This window comes from Nelumbo lutea, chromosome 7 (assembly GCF_056320005.1).
Source record: "Nelumbo lutea isolate HS-2025 chromosome 7, American lotus-T2T, whole genome shotgun sequence".
Classification (NCBI taxonomy): Eukaryota; Viridiplantae; Streptophyta; class Magnoliopsida; order Proteales; family Nelumbonaceae; genus Nelumbo; species Nelumbo lutea.
Genome location: NC_142690.1, coordinates 58,414,642 through 58,435,960, shown reverse-complemented (window position 1 = coordinate 58,435,960; position 21,319 = coordinate 58,414,642). Strand labels below are relative to the sequence as shown.

At 37.4% G+C, this 21,319-nt stretch overlaps 1 protein-coding gene across 10 annotated transcripts in view; it reads right to left on the bottom strand.

The window, feature by feature from the left end:
- EMB2247 (protein EMBRYO DEFECTIVE 2247) overlaps window positions 1-21,319 on the bottom strand; it is a 91,818-nt gene that overhangs the window by 42,063 nt on the left and 28,436 nt on the right. For all 10 annotated transcript variants that reach the window (XM_088953290.1, XM_088953289.1, XM_088953291.1 and 7 more), the window contains 7 exons: window positions 17,960-18,035; window positions 13,177-13,260; window positions 11,936-12,084; window positions 11,723-11,840; window positions 11,499-11,615; window positions 7,760-7,980; window positions 5,633-5,722 (listed from right to left, as the gene is read on the bottom strand). In XM_088953290.1, the coding sequence (XP_088809416.1) occupies window positions 5,633-5,722; window positions 7,760-7,980; window positions 11,499-11,615; window positions 11,723-11,840; window positions 11,936-12,084; window positions 13,177-13,260; window positions 17,960-18,035 (855 nt within the window). The remainder of the gene's footprint in view (window positions 1-5,632; window positions 5,723-7,759; window positions 7,981-11,498; window positions 11,616-11,722; window positions 11,841-11,935; window positions 12,085-13,176; window positions 13,261-17,959; window positions 18,036-21,319) is intronic.

The window sequence follows — 21,319 nt, the reverse complement described above, 5'->3', positions numbered from 1 at the left end:
CAGGTTCAGTTGCAAGGTTCGCCTACAGAACACTTTGCACATGCTGGAATAAAGCCAAAGGGTCCTATTGAGAAAAAGAATAACAACAGCTCTAAGAAGGGCAGTCAGGTAGGAAAGCCTAAGACAGCTAATGTTGCTACAGTACCTGAAGAAGGAAATAAGGAGAGTGAAGAGAAATAATCAACCATTGAAAAGTTGGCAGCAATGAAGGCAGATTTTGAAAAGTATGGGAGGCTCCTAAATAACTTGGAAGCTACGGTTTCTTCATCTCACCCTTCCAACAACACATCATCTTCATCAGCATTTGCTCACTCAGGTATTCGCGCTTCTGCAAATCATGCTTCAGTTTCAGGTAATCATAAAATCCCTTGGATTATTGATTCCAGTGCATCAGACCATATGACCAGCCTGTCTAATCTCTTCTGCTCATACCACCTTCTCTCTGGCAAAGAGAAAATATCCCTTGCTGATGGGTCTCTTACTCTTGTCTCTGGTAAAGGAGATATAAAGACCTCTAACACCCTTTATTTATCCTCTATCCTTCATGTCCCTAAACTTAACACAAACCTTGTATCTGTTAGCAGCTTAACTAAATCCATGAATTACAACATAACCTTTTTTCCCACCTATTGTGTTTTTCAGGACCTACAATCTCAGAGGATGATTGGGAGTGTCCATGAGGCGAACGGAATATACTTGTTGGACACACCAGATCGAGCTTTGGGACCACCTCATGGAGTTTCCTTAGAGTCAGTCTTGTCAGAGTCTGTTAACAAAATCTTGTTATGTCACTTTTGATTTGGTCATTTGTCATTTTATGCTTTGAGTCATTTGTTTCCAAATATGTTTAAGGGAGTGTCTTTATCGAGTCTTCATTGTGAGTCGTGTGAACTGGCAAAGCATTGTAGACATTCCTATTCAGTAAGCAATAAAAGATCCCTTTCTCCTTTCCATATTGTTCACTCTGACGTGTGGGGGCCATATCATTTGCCAACTATGGGGGGTTACAGGTACTTTATCCTTTTTATTGATGACTATTCGCGTTACACTTGAATTTATCTCATGAAATCCAGGGATGAAGTACCAGTTATTGTGCAAAATTTTCATGAACTCATCCTCACCCAGTTTAACACTCGTATCAAAATATTCCGTTCTGATAATGCTAAGGAGTATTTTGAAAGAACCCTCTCCACCTATCTTGAAACTTTTGGGGTTATTCATCAAAGTTCTTGTTCCTACACTCCACAACAAAATGGGGTGGCAGAAAGGAAGAACAAACATGTGGTTGAAGTTGCTAGATCCCTCTTGTTTGCATCTCATGTTCCTATAAAATTTTGGGGAGATGTTGTTCTTACTACTACTTTTTTTATCAACCGTATGCCCTCCCGAGTCCTTGACTTTAAAACCCCCTTTAGCCTTCTCTTCCCAGATGCGGATATCTTTTCTCTTCCTCTCTGTGTTTTTGGGTGCACTTGCTATGTGCATATTCACAATCATCACAGGCACAAGTTTGAACCTAAGGCTCATAGATGTGTTTTTCTGGGATATGCTTCCACACAGAAGGGATATTGCTGCTTTAATCTAGTTCGTGGCACCCGTTTTGCATCTCAGGATGTCACCTTTGCTGAGTTGACTCCTTTCTTTAGCATTCCTCCTGAGGGGGAGAAATCTAAAGAGCCCTTTGCTATGTCTCCAGTTGTTCCTCTTCCCATTCCTCGAGTCCTATCATGAGGTGTCCACCTCTACCACTGGACCTACCTCTGATATTCCTATTCCTCCTCCTCCTGTTCTCCAAAGGTGGTACCAAAGGCAGAGATTCAGGCATGGGTAGGTTGTTTCCACTCCTTCAGAAGAGCCTCTTGCTCCTCCCATCATTCCTGAGGTAACAGGTCAGCCTTCTTCTGACCCATCTACAACTTTCCCAGACCTTGACCTTCCTATTGCTCTCCGCAAGGGCAAGCGGAAGTGTACAGCCCATTGTATCTCCAAACACCTGTCTTACAGCCTTCTCTCTCCTTCCTACTACTCTTTTCATGCATCTGTTTCTTCCCATGTGATACCCAAGTCCATACCGGAAGCCTTATCTCAACCTGAATGGAGGAATGCTATGATGGCTGAACTGGATGCTTTGCAATAAGAACCATACCTGGGATATTGTTGACTTGCCTAAAGGGAAGGAACCAATGGGTTGTAAATGGGTGTTTACCATTAAATATCACTCCGATGGCTCTATTGAGAGGTTTAAGGCTAGGCTGGTTGCTAAGGGCTACACTCAAATGTATGGCATTGACTATCTTAAGACATTTGCTCCGGTCGCTAAGATGACCTCAGTCAGAATTTTGTTATCTCTCGCCGCTACTTTTGACTGACCCCTACACTAGTTTCATGTTAAGAATGCCTTCTTGAATGGCGACCTGCATGAAGAGGTCTATATGTCTTTGCCTCCAGGGGTGTATAGGAAGGAAATGCAAGGGAAGGTGTGTAAACTGCAAAAATCTATTTATGGTCTCAAACAGTCTTCTCGGGCTTGGTTTGAGAGCTTTAGGGTTGCTCTTGTCTCCTTTGGCTACACACAAACTCAATCTGATCATACCCTATTCTTGAAGAGAAATGGCTCTCTAGTGACCTTCTTGATAGTTTATGTTGATGATATTGTGGTCACGAGTAATGACACTCATGAGGTCAGTAAACTAAAGAGGTTTCTCAACTCAGAATTTGAGATCAAGGATTTGGGAGATCTTCGATATTTTTTGGGCATTGAAGTTGCTAGATCTAAGGATGGTATCTTCATTTCTCAGCATAAATATGTCCTTGACCTCCTTGCTGAGATTGGTAAACTTGGAGCTAAACCAATCTCCACTCCTACTGATCCTAATCATAAGCTTTCTGCTACAGATGGTGAGCTTTTATCTGATAAGGGGGTGTTTCAGAGACTGCTTGGGAAGTTGTTATATCTTTGCATGACACGGCCAGATATTTCCTATGCAGTAAGTGTTATTAGTCAATTTATGCATTCTCCCAAAGATACTCATTTAACTGCTGCAGAAAGGGTGTGTTACTTGAAAGGTACTCCAAGGAAAGGTATTCTATTTGCTAAACATGGACACATGAAGCTGGAAGCTTTCACTAATGTTGATTGGGCAGGATGTATTGATGATAGGAGATCCACCTCAGGTCAATGTGCTCTGGTTGCTGGGAACATTGTGTCATGAAGGAGTAAGAAACAATCTGTAATTGCTAGATCCTCAACTGAAGCAGAATACAGGGCAATGGCACATGGTGTGTCAAAATTATTGTGGCTACGATCTCTTCTAGAAGAATTAGGGGTTGACTACGAGAAGCCAATGATGCTCTACTATGACAACCAAGCAGCTATCAGCATTGCACATAATCCTGTTCAACATGACAAAACTAAGCACATTGAGGTTGATAGACATTTTATAAGGGAAAGAGTTTCCTCAGGAGAAGTTTGTTTGCCATTCATCACATCAGACGAACAATTGGCTGATATCTTGACCAAGGGAGTTCCAAGAGGGAAAATGACACACTATATAAGCAAGCTGGGCATGATTGACATCTATGCTCAGCTTGAGGGGGAGTGTAAAGAGACTGGGCCGAATGGGCCCTAGTATATTCTCTTGTAATATCATTTCTTTTATTGTTGGCTAATGGGCCTCTGTTAATGGGCCTGCTATTTCTTTTTGTTTAATCTCTTTATGTTATTGCCTAGCTGGTCGCCCACTTAAGGGCATACTTGTCATTACTTTAACTTTAATTCTTAATAAAAAAAGGGTTAGAGGAGAAAGGAGAGATGATTCGATTTCTCCTTCTTCTTCCTTCTCTTTTCGCCATCTTCTTCTCTTGCATTGCTGCTCTTACTTCTCTTCTTCCTTTCCTTCTAATCTTCAAATTTACACCTAATATTCGAGGACTGATTTGCATCTTTATGCAATCTCTGCCCATGTTTATACAATTTGGGTATGAAGAATAGTTCAATTGCGGAGAAATTTTTATGTTAATCAAGGCAAAGAAACTTGGAGTCCAAAATTCAAAAGATCTCTTTGTGATTGGGAAATTTGGGAATGTGTGGAGTTACTCCCAAAACTATAATCAGCTGAATTGCAAGTAAAAAAGGAGAGACTCAAGATGGTGGAAAAAATCCAGGAATGGTTTGTTTTAAGTCAAATATTTATAGAAGGCCTTGCTAAGAAACAAAGGAGAAATAACTGAATTAAAGGGGGTTTGGGGAAGCCCTGTTCTTCTAGGGGTGGAAACTTTTGCTTGGCTAGTGGTATATTCAGAGTAGAGCCTTTCACTTGACCGTTAGGTGCTACTTATGTAAAAATGCAGGGAGAATGTTCTTCACTTGTTTATTGGATGCCCTACATTAGATTTGCTTGTCACTTTTCTTTGGTCTCTTTAAAGCTAGTTGGGTGGAACCTAGATCGCCAGAAAAATTTTTTGTTCAAAGGCAAAGTATGAGAGGAATTATCAAGGTAAAAATTAATTGTAGCTGCAATTTGAAAACAAGAGATCAAATCATTCTTATTTGTGGGAAAACAATTACTGACTGGGTTCTCATTCTTCCAGAGTTTGACAGGGTTTTAAAGGAAGATCTTGGTGTTAGTATCTGGATTCTTCTTGAGTTGAACTAGATCACCCTGTTTCTACTTTTTTTTCTTGTACATCTTTTATGAGTTTTTTTTTTTTTTTTTGCTTGGTGATCTCTCATCACCGTTCAGTTTTACCTCCTTTATTATTAGTAAATAACTTGAAAAAGAGATTAGACTGGGGGTATCTTGATCTGTTAATGTACATGTGTTTGATTATATATAGTCAGTTTGGCTTTTAGCTGTTTTGAAACAACCAAAACCAATCCTGACCCAATTACCACTGGATACATGATTCAGATCCAAGCCCTATATAATTGGGTCAGTTCTATCAGATCTGTTCAACCAGTTGACAGCCTTACTTCCTTTTTGGGTTATTGATAGACCTGCTTTAACTCTCAATGACTTCCTATTAATATCTTGAAACCAACTTCATGTAAGGAGCAGAAACAGAGGCTACATTATTAACAGACAATATGTGCCAATGAAAGGTAGAATTACAAATGAACACAAAGGAGTACATTGTATTCTGACAAAGAAACTTAGAGCCTCTTTAAAGTTTCCAAGATTTCTACTAAAGCAGAAACGCGTAGAAATGCATGCAGATGCCAAGAGCTCAAAGTAGCTAGATATCAGAAAACATGATGCTTGAATGTGCTCAACAAACTATTTCTTAAAATAGAGTAGCATTGTTACAAATTCTGCAAGAAATTGCAACTACAAATTTTATGTCATTTCTATTAATAACTGAAAAGGAGTTTCATAACCAAGGCTGACTAGGTACAGTCTCCCAATACACTCCAACAACAAAAAGAAAAACTCTAACCTGGGAGGCTGGCAAAATTTTGATACTTGCAGAAATGGGGCCCTAGGTCTATTTAAAATGTAGTAGACTTAAAGGATGGAGGTAACAGAAATATGTTGTATCATGCAGCAAACCAATATTATCTCATCCTTCACCATGGTTTGAACAGAAAGGTCATGGTTGAAATGAAGGAAAAACAAGGAATGCAAGTACATACCCAGTTTCAAGGACTGTTGTTGGATAAAAGTTCCTAAAATCATCCGCAGATGTATCTGGCCAACCAAGAGTGCTGAAGGGCCAAAGTGCACTGCAATATTGATAGTATAAGAAAGATCTTAGTAAAGAACCATATAATTAAGAGGGGGGGTTACATCTAAAACAAATTTTAACAAGCATTCTAATTTTCCTTTTATTAGATTAATAGCAGGAATTATATAACAGGAAAAATGTTTAAGTGCTTCAAATCTAGAGAAAAGGACTTAAAATAACTACACCGATACCATCCAAAATATAGGCACTACATCTTCCATAATACAAGTCTCCTCAACTTGTTCAGACTTCAACATTGAAACTTAGATAAATTAATAAAAAAGATATTGCAATCAGATATTACATTTTTTATTTTCAATAAAAACAGACAGACTAGCAATGTCATTTCAAACGAAGTGTTAGGCAACGACGAAATGTGTCCTGCAAGTGTAACAGAGATAAGGATATCAAGATGGCATAGCAGCAACACTATCAAGGATAGAATAAGAAATAAATACATCCAGAAAGACTAACCCCAAAAGAAGATAAAATGATGGAATGTTAATATAGTTGGTTAGACCTAATGAAAAAGGACCAATAAGAGAACCAGTAAGAAGTAAACAGTGAGAACAGAAGACCCTAATTGAAAATGGAGACATGCATCGAGTTAGTAAGAAGTAGTCACAAGAATGTAAAATTTGACTAAGAACATGACCATTGATAAAATTTCAATGGTAGAACAGGAATTGTTAAACTGACACCAAATAATTGGAACCAAGGTTGAAAATATCAATACAGACTGATACACCAGATGGGGTGCACCGGCATATTGGACTTTGTCACAGCACGTTATATTTTTTTAGTTTTTTTTTTTTTAAACTATGCAGGGAAGTTTGTTTAAGGATTGTCTACCCCCTGAAACACTGACTTTCGTGAATCAGTGACCTACTGATACGATACGTATCTACTGATACGGGCTGGTACATTGCAAAATCTTGATCCTTGATTGGAACAAGGTATTTGTTTAATGTAGTTGCGACCATAGCTGATTATATTATAGAACTAGTCAAAACTTTAAAGACAATTGTGCTCCCAACAACCACAGTTACAAAATGAAGAAATCCTCTCTTCCATATTGAAAGCTGCCTTCCACTCATCTCTTGTCAAACACAAATTTAATGAAACTCACTCTATAAATCAATATTTGAAAAGATTTAAGCACCATGTAACATATCAGGCATGCCACCCCATCATGTCATGGTAGTGGGAACTAGTATAAATTCATTAATTGCTGCTCTACTATCCATTATGCCAAGATCCAATTTCCTTTGGAGACAACAAATCTGGAAAAACACATGGGCTCATTGACAATAGAATAAAACCCCCTTCCATCAATTCTCAGAACTTGCCTTGCAACTCTTCATGTTTCTAATAATGTGGCAAATTTGGTTAATGAACACCTACCACTAGATTAAATGGTGCTAGAAATTCTTCATAGAAGATAATCCATTGGGTACATCTTCAGGTGCTACATCATAAACTCTCCTAGTATGGTTCCATCTCTCATGGCACTACCTTCTCTTCTATGCTGCAAAATCAAATTTTGAATTTTCACTAGAATACATATTATAGTATTGTATGGATTGAAAAAAAGAGGTAGAAAGAATAGATAGAAGAAATAGAGAAGAGAAAATACAAAGATTGGAAGAGAAAAAAATGGGCCTGACAGAACCCAATGTGTTATTATATTAGGGTGAATTAAAAAATGAAATGACATAATTACCCCTGCACCACTTAACATATTAGAACATTCCCCCGCAAGTTGGGTCATAAACGCCAATCAATCACAACTTGTTACACAAATCATTATGGCACAGGATGTTTACACCTTTTGTAAAAACATCAACCAGTTGCTCCTTGGAACTAACATATGGAGTACAAACTTCACCCTTTCTATTTTCTCCCTAATGAAATACTAATTAACTTCCATATGTTTAGTTCAATTTCAATCATGAAGAACAGGGTTGGCAGCTATGTTAATAGCAGCCTTATTATCACATTAAAGTCATCAGTAAAAATAAGTATAACAACCAACCTTGAGAACCAAGTATCAAGAACATCTGGATCCTGATAGATTTCTACACCTTCCCCATACTTTTGGCAAGCTTTTTCTAGAGCTTCTTCAGCATTCCGAGCAACAATATATTCTTCTTCAGAATCTTTACCTGTAACATACCAAACTGGTATACGGTGCCCCCACCATAGCTGTCTGCTTATACACCAATCTTTAATATTTGATAGCCAGTGGTTATATATCTAAAATCAACAGAAAAGATCAAAGTTTTAAGAAACCAAGTAAACAAAAAAAAAATGAAGAGAGTAATCTTGACTGCAAAAAAGCAACTGGCACAATATGACATTGAGTTTAACAAAAAATATGACATTTGGGTGCTAATAGGAATGAAATGAAGATAATTAGATGGCTAACAAGAAATATGACACTGAGGTTACAATGAATGAGGTCAGCTAATGCACTTGCTGATATTCTAGCTAAGCAAGGGGTGAATAGGGATCAATTGTAATTTGCATCTTTTACATTTTATGACGGGAGAGATTGCAGCTCACACCTCTCTTAGGGATGCTTGTACTGTTTTCATTTCTTGTTTTATAAAATGAGTTTGTCTATCAAAAAAATGCAATTGGCACAATATACACATTGATAAGTGGAAGAAAGAAACCCCACTCAATTGAAAAGAAAGCTCAATAATCTAATATTATCATGATTTATCATCGATACCACATAAGTGAGTCGAGAATCATTTTCTTTTTCATTTTATATGTTTGGAGGGAATGGGAATCAATAACAAACTCAGACAGGTAATTAGAGTAAAATAAAAATATAAAGTAGGCAAAGAATCATGGAGCGTAACAATTGAACAAATCATAAAGTATAAAGCTAATACTAGGGCTTTCTGTTTGGACTTGGTGGGAGGTAATACATTTGAAAATCAATATTTGTGAAAATCTTCAAAAGAGGAAATTTGCTTGTCTTTATCCCACCTATTTGTTTTCTTTGCATTGCAAGCAGGAAAGCTACCTATCATCTACTAATTTTTTGCTTATTTATCACTAACATTTCAGATTAGTTCTTCCATTTCTGGTTGCAAGTGGGCTCCCTCTAAAAAGACAGGAAGTCTATTTAGCTCCTCTTTCTTCACTATGTCCACAAAGAGAGGTAGGATAGAATGGAGATGTACATGGTAAATGGTTCTATGGACAATATGATAAGAGAGGAATGCAAGAAGGTTTCATGGGAAGGCAGAGAGCAAGGAAGATCATTTGGAAAGCATGTAACTTAAAGTGGTGCACTAAGTTAAAATGCCGCATGAATTTGCCCCATTTTCTATAGATGGCATCCTTAGGAGCTGGGAATATCTGGCATCATCGAGATTAATTTCCCCTTTTTCAAAATCATTTAAGGTTTCCATCCTTTCTGAGGAACGAAACTTATTTCTCTTCCACCCCCCCTCCCCATTGTTCTTCTAGCTCTAGAACGTCTGTCAACAATATCCTGTCCAAGCCCTTGCTGCCACGTGGCCTCCAACCTGCCACATTAGCACCATCTTCAACCTCTTGACCTTCCCTTCACAATGACGCTTCATGCTCCATCATGATCCAGACCCTCGCCCACACACCCTTCGAGAAAACCTCAACGGATCAAGCGACATCTTCCGGCTTCACTCCGACGATTTCCACCATCACACAGCTGAGATTCGTCATGCTGCAAGAAATGAAGATTCCTCCCTATTGCCGCCACTATCTTTTCCAGAATTGTTTTACTTCCAGAGGTTGAAAGGAAATCCGAATAACCTAAATCACGCCCAACTCAGTTTTGAAGACTCCTCGCTATTACAGGAGATTGTCCAGCTATGCACCAAAATCACGCCCAACTCAGTTTTGAAGCTGTCGAACTCAATTGTTCTTCAACAACCAGTAATGCTTCTCTTTTTTCCAAAGGGAAGATCGTCACTCCTGCAACCACTTGAAGTTTCATTTTCATAACGTTCAAAATGACCCCCCAGTCCGTAGCAACCACTTAATTTTCTATCCCTTCTTTTTTCCTCCGATCAATTTATCAACTTTCATTAACAGAAAAAATTGAAGTTTCTGAGCAAACAACCTCCAACCCTATCCCTGTTTTCCTTCTAGAAGACAGACCAAATGTTTTCTATTATTGCCACAGACCACAGTCACAGCCACAAACCAACCCTTCTGATTAGATGTTTAAACCACCTGATATTTTCTCCCTTGAAATTCCAGCGAACTCATCCAACCAGTTTTCTTTAATGAAAATAGTGCTCCATCGATGAACCCTTTCAGCCACTATGGAGCTTCTTCTATTAAGAAAATAGTTGCTCTTCCTTCTTCTCTTAGTTTCAAAACTGAAAGATTTCTGCTTCCTCCTTCTTCAAGTATCAACTTCTTCGGTTCAATCGTGAACTGTAATCTCCATCATCTTTCTATGGAAAAAAACCTTTCCTTTCCTTTCACTTTCGTTTTTCTGGATTCTGAGAGAGGGGAAAGTTGGTCAATAGGATTTTGGTTCCCATTGACCAAGATGCCCATGTTCTTTTTTCAGATTTGTCTGGGGTCCATGGAAAATTTAATAATGGATTTCATTCAGGTAAGTGATGCCCATCTCTCAGGTGGGTAAGTAACTTTCCCACCTGGGGGGAAGTTGTCAACACTTGGATGGGGCAAAATTGCCCCTTTTAATAATGGATTTTTAAGGCTAAAACAGTCATTATATTATTTACCTGGGAAATAAAAGAATAACCAGGTAAGTGCATTTACCCAGGTAAGTAACTTCCCGAAAAGTGAGCAGGGCTTTAGTAAATAGACCAGCTAACTGATCTTCAGATTTAACAAAAGGAGTAGCTATATCACTACACGTAACTTTCTCCCTCATGAAATGACAATCTAATTTAATATGTTCAGTTCTCTCATGAAACTTGGAATTAGATTGTTATTGGGCAGCAGTTTGATTATCACAAAACATATTGACAGGAACAGTAACCAATATGCCAATCTCCTTAGCCCTTTGTTCTGCTTTGGCATTGCTCCTGGACACTACACTCTGCATCTTATTCTTCCAAGTGATAAGATTTCCTCCTAGAAAGGTGCAGTAACCTGCAGTGGACCTTCTATCCAACGATGATCATGTCCACTCTGCATATACCCTTCCAGTTGCAGTCCATCCTCTTTTTATATAACAAACCATGTCCTAGAGCACCTTTGAAGGAATCTATTACTCTAGTAACTGCCTCCCAGTAAGAGGTCCTGGGACTTTGTATCAACTGACTTAATACACCCACACTAAAAGAGATGTCAAGTCTAGTAATAGTTAGGTAATGCTTGTACAAGAATAATACAAATATAAATTCTGAAAGAAAATAAGATATTTCAAAATTTCTAACACACTTGGTTAGATTATATTATTAACACAAGTTTGATGCCTTTACATTGAAAATCTACATTGGCTTACAAGTTTAAGCTCTAAGCTTCTAAGCACAGATGCAACCTACAATATAGTAGCTTACATATATAACATCAATTTTCAAGGTTAATTCAGCATTATATAGCGACAAGCCATGTGAAAAGCACTTGGTGAGGCACACCCTATTAAGTGAATCTCACCTACGAATCTAAGCATGAATTCTAAAATACTGACTAAGATGAGGATGGTCTTGAAATATTAGGGCAAGGCAGTTGAAATTACAAAAAAAAAATGTACAAATGTTTAATAAATAAAAAAGCTCTTCAGTAATATTTACCTTCTCAAATCTTTCAGGCATTATGGTTATTTGTCCATTTTGAACTGCACGGAGGGCCTTTTCTGCCAAGGGCTCCATGCTAACAAACCATTGCTTACTTACTAATGGCTCTATTACCTAATAACAATAAGAACATTCTATGAGCAGATCTTGCGCAAAAAGGGGCAACAATACAACATTTTTTCTCAAAATTTAAAGAGCAACATTTGAGAAGAATATCACACTTCTCCACCACGTTGGGATCTGGGAACTCGTGAAGTGTGGGGCTCCTTTCTCACGGCTAGACCTGTCTCCTCAAGATCTGACCATAACTTTTTCCGTGCCTCAAACCGATCAAGGCCACTGATAAACATGATCAACAATCAATGGGCAGAATATAGAAAGCATTTAACCAAATATAATACAGTTTTAATAGTCTATTTCTTCAACAACTTTACCAGTACAGACCAGCAACCTCATTTAGTGTCCCATCCTTGTTCATTACATTAAGTATTGGTAGACCAAGCTTTCTAGCAAGCAGGTAGTCATTGTGATCATGACCTGGGCTTATCTTCAATACCCCAGTTCCAAACTCTTTATCAACATACTGTCACAGTTTCCGTTTTCAATATGGTAATGAGTATTGATAATGAGAAAAAAATAATAAAATATCTAGCACAGTGCCTTCCATGAAAACATTCATTGAAAAGAAAAAAAAAAAGTTATTATATACAAAAATCCATTGCCATGGAAACTATTCTAGTCATTTCATCCCTACTTAGCATGAAAAAAAAAATTCAAAACCATATTTCGGGATTTTTTGTCTGGGCGAGCAGGAGAGGTTATGTTTGAAGTGATTTGAATTGCGAACCATGCCAAACCAACTACACCTTCCTCCCTCCCCCATCCAGTGCACAGTACTCCAAAACTTAGGAGCCTTTTAAATTTGGTAACCTAATTACACAGTTTCATACCCTGCACCCTGCTCCACTCTACAATTTGTACACTAAGATAAAGAAAGCCCTTGCAATTTCCAAGAATTTAATTATGTTGTGATTTCAAGATAGCATTTTTTTTCTTTAGCTGCCAAGTGAATTTAGGAGGCAAAGATCAGGATTGGCATGAGGTACTGTATCAACGTTGAGAGCATTTGACAAACCTTACAGGTTGAAATTTTCAAATATAGGTGGTATCTTGACATTTCCTTTTTACCTGGTAGGTAAACTAAGGTTGAACTTCATGGCAGTCAATACAACAATTCAGATACAAGCTTGACCCAAAAGAAGCCGTAATATGATAATGGCAAGGGCAAGGCAAGATGAAGAGAAAAAGTTCCAATAAGAAAATAACACAAACAATATTGGGTACATTGGAGGAGAGGCTCCATAGGCTTTCTAGCTAATAAACCAAATGCCTCTTCCAGATGGATTAGAAGATTGAGCAAATTCCTTAACTGACAAGCAGGAAGAGATGGAGTAAATCTGGTAGAACTTTATCGAGGACCTTTCATTTCTTGGTAAGCAAAGTGGACTTGTTTTGTACCAATGAACTTGCACACTAGTAACTGTGGCCAATCATTTTGTCTTCCTATAATGAAAAGCTTTGGCTTTGAGGATCTAATAAAAGTTTTCACAGATATGTTAATGACTAAAAGACAATATTGTGTAAATTTTTTCCATAAAATATCATGAATATTTACCCTATCAGAGATAATGGGGACATGCCGGCCAAATGTCATGGGTACAATTGCCTGCCCTCCAATATACTTTGAATAACGATTGTCCTGCATATAATAGTGATCAGATAAACCATTATCAGAAGTCATACAGCATATACCACAGAATGAAATACTACAAGAATAGATCATTAAAACATTGTGGAGAGAGAGAGAGAGAGAACAGTCTGGTCAGTAATATTATCACAACAACGTAGAGACAATATATGGATTTTGAGAAACAAAAGAAAGAGGACGAGATGATGGTGCTTTTTTTAAAACATGGTTGTCCAGGCTTCTCTGGGACCAGGAGGTTTCTCACATTCAACACCTAACATGACAAGTCTAAAGCGGTCCACACAATGTTTTAAAAGCGCAAGGCACAAAAAAAGTGCAAGGGCCAATTTGCGCCTGAGGCACAAGGCGAGGCGTGCGCCTTTTTAAGAAAGGCGCAAAATTACAAAAAAAAAGCTAAAAAATAAAAAAAAAGGAAGAAAACTCCAAAAGAATGCCAAAAATTTTAAAAAAATGCAAAAAATTAAAAAATATTAAACATAATGTTAATAAAAATATAAAATTAAATTTTAAAATAAATTATTTAAAAAACCTATTATCTAAAATTAAAATACATAAACATAACATGTAAAGTATATTCAAATGAAAATTTAAAAATAAAAGCAAACATATAAAGAATTTTCAAGCATGTAAAACCCACAATCTCTTTTTTTCCTTGATCGCATTACTTCAAGTAGTTAATGTGATGTAAAACATATTGCATTCTTGATTCTATGAGTTGCCTTTGTAGCATGCCCCTCGAGGCAAGCCCAAACTAGTATATGTTAGGGTCTGAAAGAGGTGCACCTAGGACCTAGCCGAGGCGCATACCCCAAAATGCGCCTCGCTTGTACACCTAGGCACGCCTTTTAAATCACTGGGTCCACATGATTACCTCATCACCCTTTCCATTGTGGAAACAGCCCTATAAAACATCACTGGTTGTGAAGGAAAATAAGGGTCTACTTATAATTTGCCTTCCAAAAAAAGTAAATCTACAAGCAGTTGTCCACGAGGAAAAAAGCATAATATGATTATGATTATCATGTAGAAAGGGAACCATCCACATTGGCAATTTAGAGGATAATCTATCTGGCCACCATTATTTGTAATACCAGTGAGATTTGCTGAAATCTCCCCATTTTTTATAGAAGGCAATATGAAATATTCCAAGAATCATCTTGGGGATATTTCAAATGAGGTCGATAAATTAAACATCTTAGATTTGAAAGTTCAAAACATCATCAAAACTTTTTAATATTTCATTAAAATTTTGAAAACTTTTGGAAAATCTTTTCCTGAAAAAAAAAATGGGGATTCAGTGATGGGATGATTGGCCTATTATCACCAATCTAATTCACAAGTCACAACAATTCAAAAAAAAAACAAAAAAGAAGAGGGAAGAAAGAAAAAGAGACAAAACCGGAAAAGGAGGGCTCTCAAATCTCAATCTAATAAAAACATATGGTAATAACAAAAGACAGGAACCAAACTGACAAATGTTTGGTTAAAAGAAATACAAGGAGAAAGATAGTGAGAAAGAGAGAGAGAGAGAGAGAGAGAGAGAGAGATCTATTTAAGTCTCTTAACCTTCTATCAATTGATAAACACAGTCCTATTTAAAGTTTTTAAGTCTTAAGCTTGAAATAATACTTCCTCTAACAACCCATTAAGTTTCATTAACAAATTTCATGTTTTTACTAATTTCCCAATTTTTTTAGAATTTCCAAAAATCCTAGTCAAATTTACAAGATGTAACCAAATTTTCCACCAATCCTACATGGAAAATTGCCCACTGATTGAACCATGTTGGTCACTACAATTGGCTAGCCTCCTATGTTAAGGAAAAGGGATATGTTCTCAGAAATGTATGCAATAACCATCAACAGAACCTTTTTGTTGCATTTGGTACCATTCATTATCTCTCAAACTTCTGCTTTGTTTTTCTCTTCCCTCTCTTCCTCCTCTTTTTACAGGTCGATTTCTCCCTCAAACTACAATTTCCATGATGACTTGTAAATCAACATGGAAGAGGGATTTTAACCTTGAAGCAGAATGAAAGAGCCCAAGAATGTGGGAAAAGGAAATAGGAATTGAAAAGGATTGGTAGAATTGGCTATTTACTCACAGAGCAGGGTATTTTGGCACAATAGATTTTTTGGTTCAAAGAGTCAGCTTTTAGCAGAGAGGAAACAAAATAAAAACAGGTTTCTGAGCATTACTGGGAGGTCTTCTGAAATTTTGTGTAAGATGATTTACATTCCAGAGGGGAGAAGATCTTTTGGTTGTGGCTTGCTTTCGGACATCCTTCAGCAACTTTTTGAATGGAAATTATTGAAGGCCTTGAAGGAAAAAGTTTAGTTGGCCGAAAACAAAGGGAAAGAAGATGTAGGTCGTCAAACGTGTGCTGGTAGATTGGTGAATCCAAAGGCTAGTGTTCAGGAAAGTCTTCATATGTGGGAAAGGAAGAAGTTATTGAATATGAGAGTCTCAGTGAAACCTTTTGATCAGAATAAGGTTCTGATTCTCCTTCCTACTGACCAGGAAGTGTAAAGAAATCAGTTTCAAGATGGAGCCCGACCACAAACATGGTTTTGATGCATCACTCAACAGATTGGATTCAAATTGGCATTACTCGTCTTCCAATTAATCTCTGGACAGAAAAGACACTGAAATTGTTGGATATTTGTATAGGACATTTTTAGAGGCCAGTAAGGAGTCGTTAAATTTTGAAGATCTTCATGTTTCAGTCATTAAAATTGTGGGAAGAAGGCCTGAGTTAATGTCGAGGTCAATAGAGTTGCTGCATGGTGGTTTGAGGAACAAACTCTGGATCCTGTCAAACATAGAGTTGTATATTTCGCAGGGGAAGCGAAAAGAAGACAATGATGATGTAGTTGAGGATGGAATACATGGAAAAGCTTTATTGGATGGTGTGAATGCATGTGTTATTGCAAATCAGATGGAAATGATAACAGGAATGGAAGATGAAATTGTAAATTCGCAAGGTAATGGGAAAAAGGGTTGGTTAGCTAGGAAGCTAATGGGGGTGGAAGTTGAATAAGCTATGAGTTTGTCGAGAGGCATCTTTAATGAGGGCCCTACAGATTCTGAATTTATTAGGGGTGAAAAGAAACATGGAGATGAGTTCATTGGAGTTGAAGAATTCAGTTGGGCTCAATGGGGTGGCCCACTTTTTGATATCTCTGGGCTAGTGGAGTGTGCTAAGTCAAGGGGCGGGTCACTTGTCTTGTTAAGAGGGCATGTGTCTTCAAAATATCAAATACGGGAGGGGAGATACTTGGAATCTAAAGTGAAAGTTTTGGGAAATAAACAAATTGATAAAAGAAGGTCAGGGGTTGCTGTGGTTTTTCTTTTTTTTTTTTTTTTTTATTGGGGGGGGGGGTGTTAAAAAAGGGTTGGTTAGTTAAGGAAGCCAATTTACAACAATGTCATTATGTCATTTAAGATCAAGTTAAAAAGGACAGGAAGGAATGGAAAGGTAACAATTTAAAGAAAGGTAAGAGTGGGTGGTTTCCAGGTTCATCCAAAATGAAGAGAATGGGATTTTGGAAGATTTGGCAAGACTTCTCAACAAGGATGGGAAAGTGTACAAGGCATATCAGGAAAAACTCTATTTGAGTCTCAAGAGATTGAAACCAGCAAGCCAGTGGACCCTTCCAACGGTCGAAATTGAAAAAGAAGAAACAGGGGTGAATGAGTGGAAACTTCAACAATCATAGATCTGTATGTCGGAAAGGAATACCGTGGTAGAAGAAGATGCAAAAAGATAATGGCACAGTTTCAGTGGGGAGTTTAGAGGTCAACAATCAAGATAATGTGATGGTGGTTGCAAACATCATCAATCTGGAGGATAATGATGATTGTGACCTTGCTAGAGAATCTGATAAGGTTTTCTCTGAAGTGATTGTGGGCAAATTAGGCAAAACCTAGGACAATTAACAGATAAAGAGGGTAGAGCTTTGATATTTCACAAGAAACCATTAGGGTCAACCAATGGACACTTAGTGCATGAAATTAAAGTGTTCTCAAGAATGAAGGATAGATTTGTTTGGGGCAGGAACATGTGACAGATTCTGGAGGATTTACAAGAAAAGGGAATGATAATCAAAGAATGAAACCAAAAGGATCCTGGGAATCAAGAGTGTTCAGTTTAGGATAACATTTCAATGGATAAGGAAACCTTTTCAACGAAAAGTTACAAGACCAGATTGCCCCTGTTTAGTCAACTCTAACACTCTCCCCTCAAGCTAGAGAGTATATGTCATATAGTCCCAGCTTCTTACATATGTAATCCACTCTCCCACGACTCATTCCTTTTGTAAACAAATCTGCCTACTGATTTCCTGAGCTCACGTCCTCTGTGCTTATTACTCCAACAAGGATCTTTTCTCTTACAAAATGGCAGTGAACCTCTATGTGCTTTGTCCTCTCATGAAAAACTGGGTTGTCAAATATAATTCAGAAATATTCCAACCATAATAGATCTTTGATTGACTACTACAAAATCTGAAGTTGAAGTTAAATTTGCAATGATCTACATAATTGACCTAATGAGGAAAATCAACTAAAAGAAGTCCAAAATTTATTTTTCTTGACATAAAATTTGATAGGCTTTAATTTCACAATGTACCGAAGATCAGTTTATATTGACTTCCCAGTCAACCATCATCAAAAGAATGAAAAACCCTACCTCAGGATGCACTGCTATAGCAGTATCACCAAATAATGTCTCCGGGCGTGTTGTTGCTATTGTTAGATACTCACTCCTTCAACATGAAAGAAAAACACAATTAATGATATTTGTAAGAAAGGGATATTATATGAATATGATTAAACAAGATAATGTCAAAATACACCACACCCAGTAATTCTGCATACCAAAATTGCAGCAATGAACCTGGAAACCAATGTCCACCATTTTGTTTCTAAAACCTCGAGAAATACCTTCGAAGTATGAAAATGGAATACCATATAGAATTACCAAATTAAAATCTCCTAAAGGTTGTTAATTGATGCAAATACATCTCCTACACCTAAACTTAAATCATGGAAGATAAGAATTGTAACAAAACCAAGAAAATTTTCTAGGTTTGCAGGAGCTTATAGAAAGGTCTGCAAGTAGTCATTGCTTTGTATCTGACTATTGAATCCTCTTGAAACATCACCTCTACCATTATCTTGCCATTGTGAACCTATTCCTTAAGTATTTTGAAAATAAAATTAGTAAAAGCATATCCATAGACAAATTTACCAGAAGTGGATACAAACTCCTAAAGTATTTTGACACCAAACCAGTAAAAGCAAATCTGTTTGATTATGAAATATCAGCTAGATGTTCATTGATATCAAAAGTTCAAACCATGCCATAAACAAACGTAAGCATTAGATGTAAAGTGGAAAGCCATCAATGCTAGCTCAATCATCTAAACAGTTGATAAAGTTCTGCCATGGCTTAAAATGTATAAATATTTCTACGAATTATTTGGAACCGACACGAAATATTACTCAAATATAGCTCAACATATTATCTAGTGTTTTAAAATTGTATGTATTGTTTTGAAGAAAGTTTACCATGTTAGTTATATAAATATAAGGCTTTTAACTTACATGTACATAGCCATCAACCAAATAATTTGTTTTAATATTATTCTTTTATTTTCAAACCCATTACTTTTCAAGCTAATCATTAGATCTGACTTTCTTTGTCTTTTTTTCTTTATATAACTATACATATACTAATGATACAATTGATGCTTAAATATTTTATACTTTTGTGAAAGAATAAATGAAATAATAACATAAGAAGCAAGTACATATTTAAATCAGGAATTTACATTAAATAGATCATAATTACGAAATATTTCTAAATAAAATATCAAAAGTGAATTGTTTGACAGCTGTGCTTAGGTAGTTCGAACCAATAGAGAGAAGGGAAGAAGAAGAAGAAGAAGAAGAAGAAGGAAGAAGAAGATGAGTCGAATCTGATAGGTAAACCCTATCAGTCAACCATAATTTAGATTAGCCTCTAATTAGTTGTACAAAGACTAAACTGCCCCCACTTAAGTATGGGACAGAAAGTCTCTATTAAAACAGCTACATAAGCACATAACTTAACAGAAATAAAATGACTAACCTAACCTTATTTAGCTACCTCTAACACTCCCACTCAAGCTGGAGAATACATGTCATATAATCCCAACTTATTACATATATAGTTCACTCTCCCTGAGTTTAAACATTTTGTAAACAAATCTGCCCATTGATCACCCGAGCATACATGTTTTGTGCTTATCTCTCAAGTAAGGACCTTCTCCCTCACAAAGTGGCAATCAATCTCTATGTGCTTTGTTCTGTATACCCAATTACCTCAAGTCTTCCTCCTAGTTTATACAATAACGCACGGCCTGGAGCTCCTTTCAAGTACCTTACAATTCTAAGAACTACATCCCAGTGAGGCATCCGAGGGTTCTGCATAAATTGGCTCACCACACTGATTGCAAAGGAGATGTCTGGTCTTGTGATAAACAAATAGTTCAGCTTCCCCACTAACCGTCTGTATCTTCTAGAATCATCAAATATTTCCCATGTATCATTGCTTAACTTAGCATTTGGCTCCAATGGGAGTTTCAGCTGGTTTTGCACCTAACATCCCTATTTCATCCAGCAGATCAAGAACATATTTTCTTTATCTAGTAACTTCTATACCCAAGAAATACTTCGACGTCCCAAGGTCTTTTGTTTGAAAATGACTTGTAGAAAGACCTTTAATTTATCAATCCCCAATTTGTCACTGCTAGTTATGACAATATCATCCACATAGACCACTAATAAAATCTTTCCAACTTCTAAATCATAGTTGAACACCGAGTGGTCAACCTGACATTGTTTCATTCCAAAATTCTTCACCACTTCACTAAACTTCCCAAACCAAGCACGAGGCGATTGTTTCAACCCATAAATTGCCCTTTTCAATCTGCACACCTTACCATCCTCACGTTGAACAACAAACCCAAGTGATTGCTCCATATATACCTCCCCCATAAGGTCACCATGAAGGAAGGTATTTTTAATGTCAAATTGAAACAAGGGCCAATCATACATAATTGCCAGGGAAATTAAGACACGAACAAAGCCAATCTTAGCCACTAGAAAGGTCTCAATATAGTCCACCCCATACAACTGTGAATAACCTTTAGCAACAAGTCTAGCCTTCAGACGCTTCACACTACCATCCGGCAAGTATTTAACAGTATACACCCATTTACAACCCACAACATGCTTACTGGGAGAAAGAGTAGTGACCTCCCACGTTTGAGTATGCTGAAGGGCAGAGAGTTCCTCTTCCATTGCCTACCGCCACCCAAGTGAGGTAAGAAACTCTTGGACATTCTTAGGTATAGAAATAGATGACAATACTGAAACAAACTGGCGATGTGAAGCGGAAAGGCAAAAGACTGAAACAAAATTGGAAATGGGATGGAGGGTAGAACTACGTTTACCTTTCCGTAAAGCAATGGGAAGACCAAGTCCTTAAGGTTATGGGACAGGAGCAACAACAGGATCCACAGACAAGGTAGAAGCTGGCGGAGGAGCCGGTGTCTGTCGATGAGTATACACGTGCCGGATTAGTGATCGTTCAATAAGGGTCTGCACTGGAGGAGGTGAAGGGTCAGCCCCAACTGGAACAATCGGAACGGGATCACGGATTGGAAGAGGAAGAGGAAGCAAAGGTGGGGACACCGATACTTCAGGTCCCAAGAAGAAGGGGATAGACTCAAAAAAGGTGACATCAAGACAGACATAGCACTTTCAAGTAATGGGATTTTAACACTTATACCCTTTCTAGGTCCGAGAGTAGCCAAGAAAGACACATTTAATAGAGCGTACATCCAGCTTGTCTATCCCAGGACTCAGATTGTGAACAAAGAACACACAGCCAAAGACTTGGGGTGTTAATGGAAAAGGAGACAAGGTGGGGAACAAAATAGAAAAGGGAGACCGACCATGAAGAATGAAGGAGGACATCCGATTAATAAGGAAACAAACAATA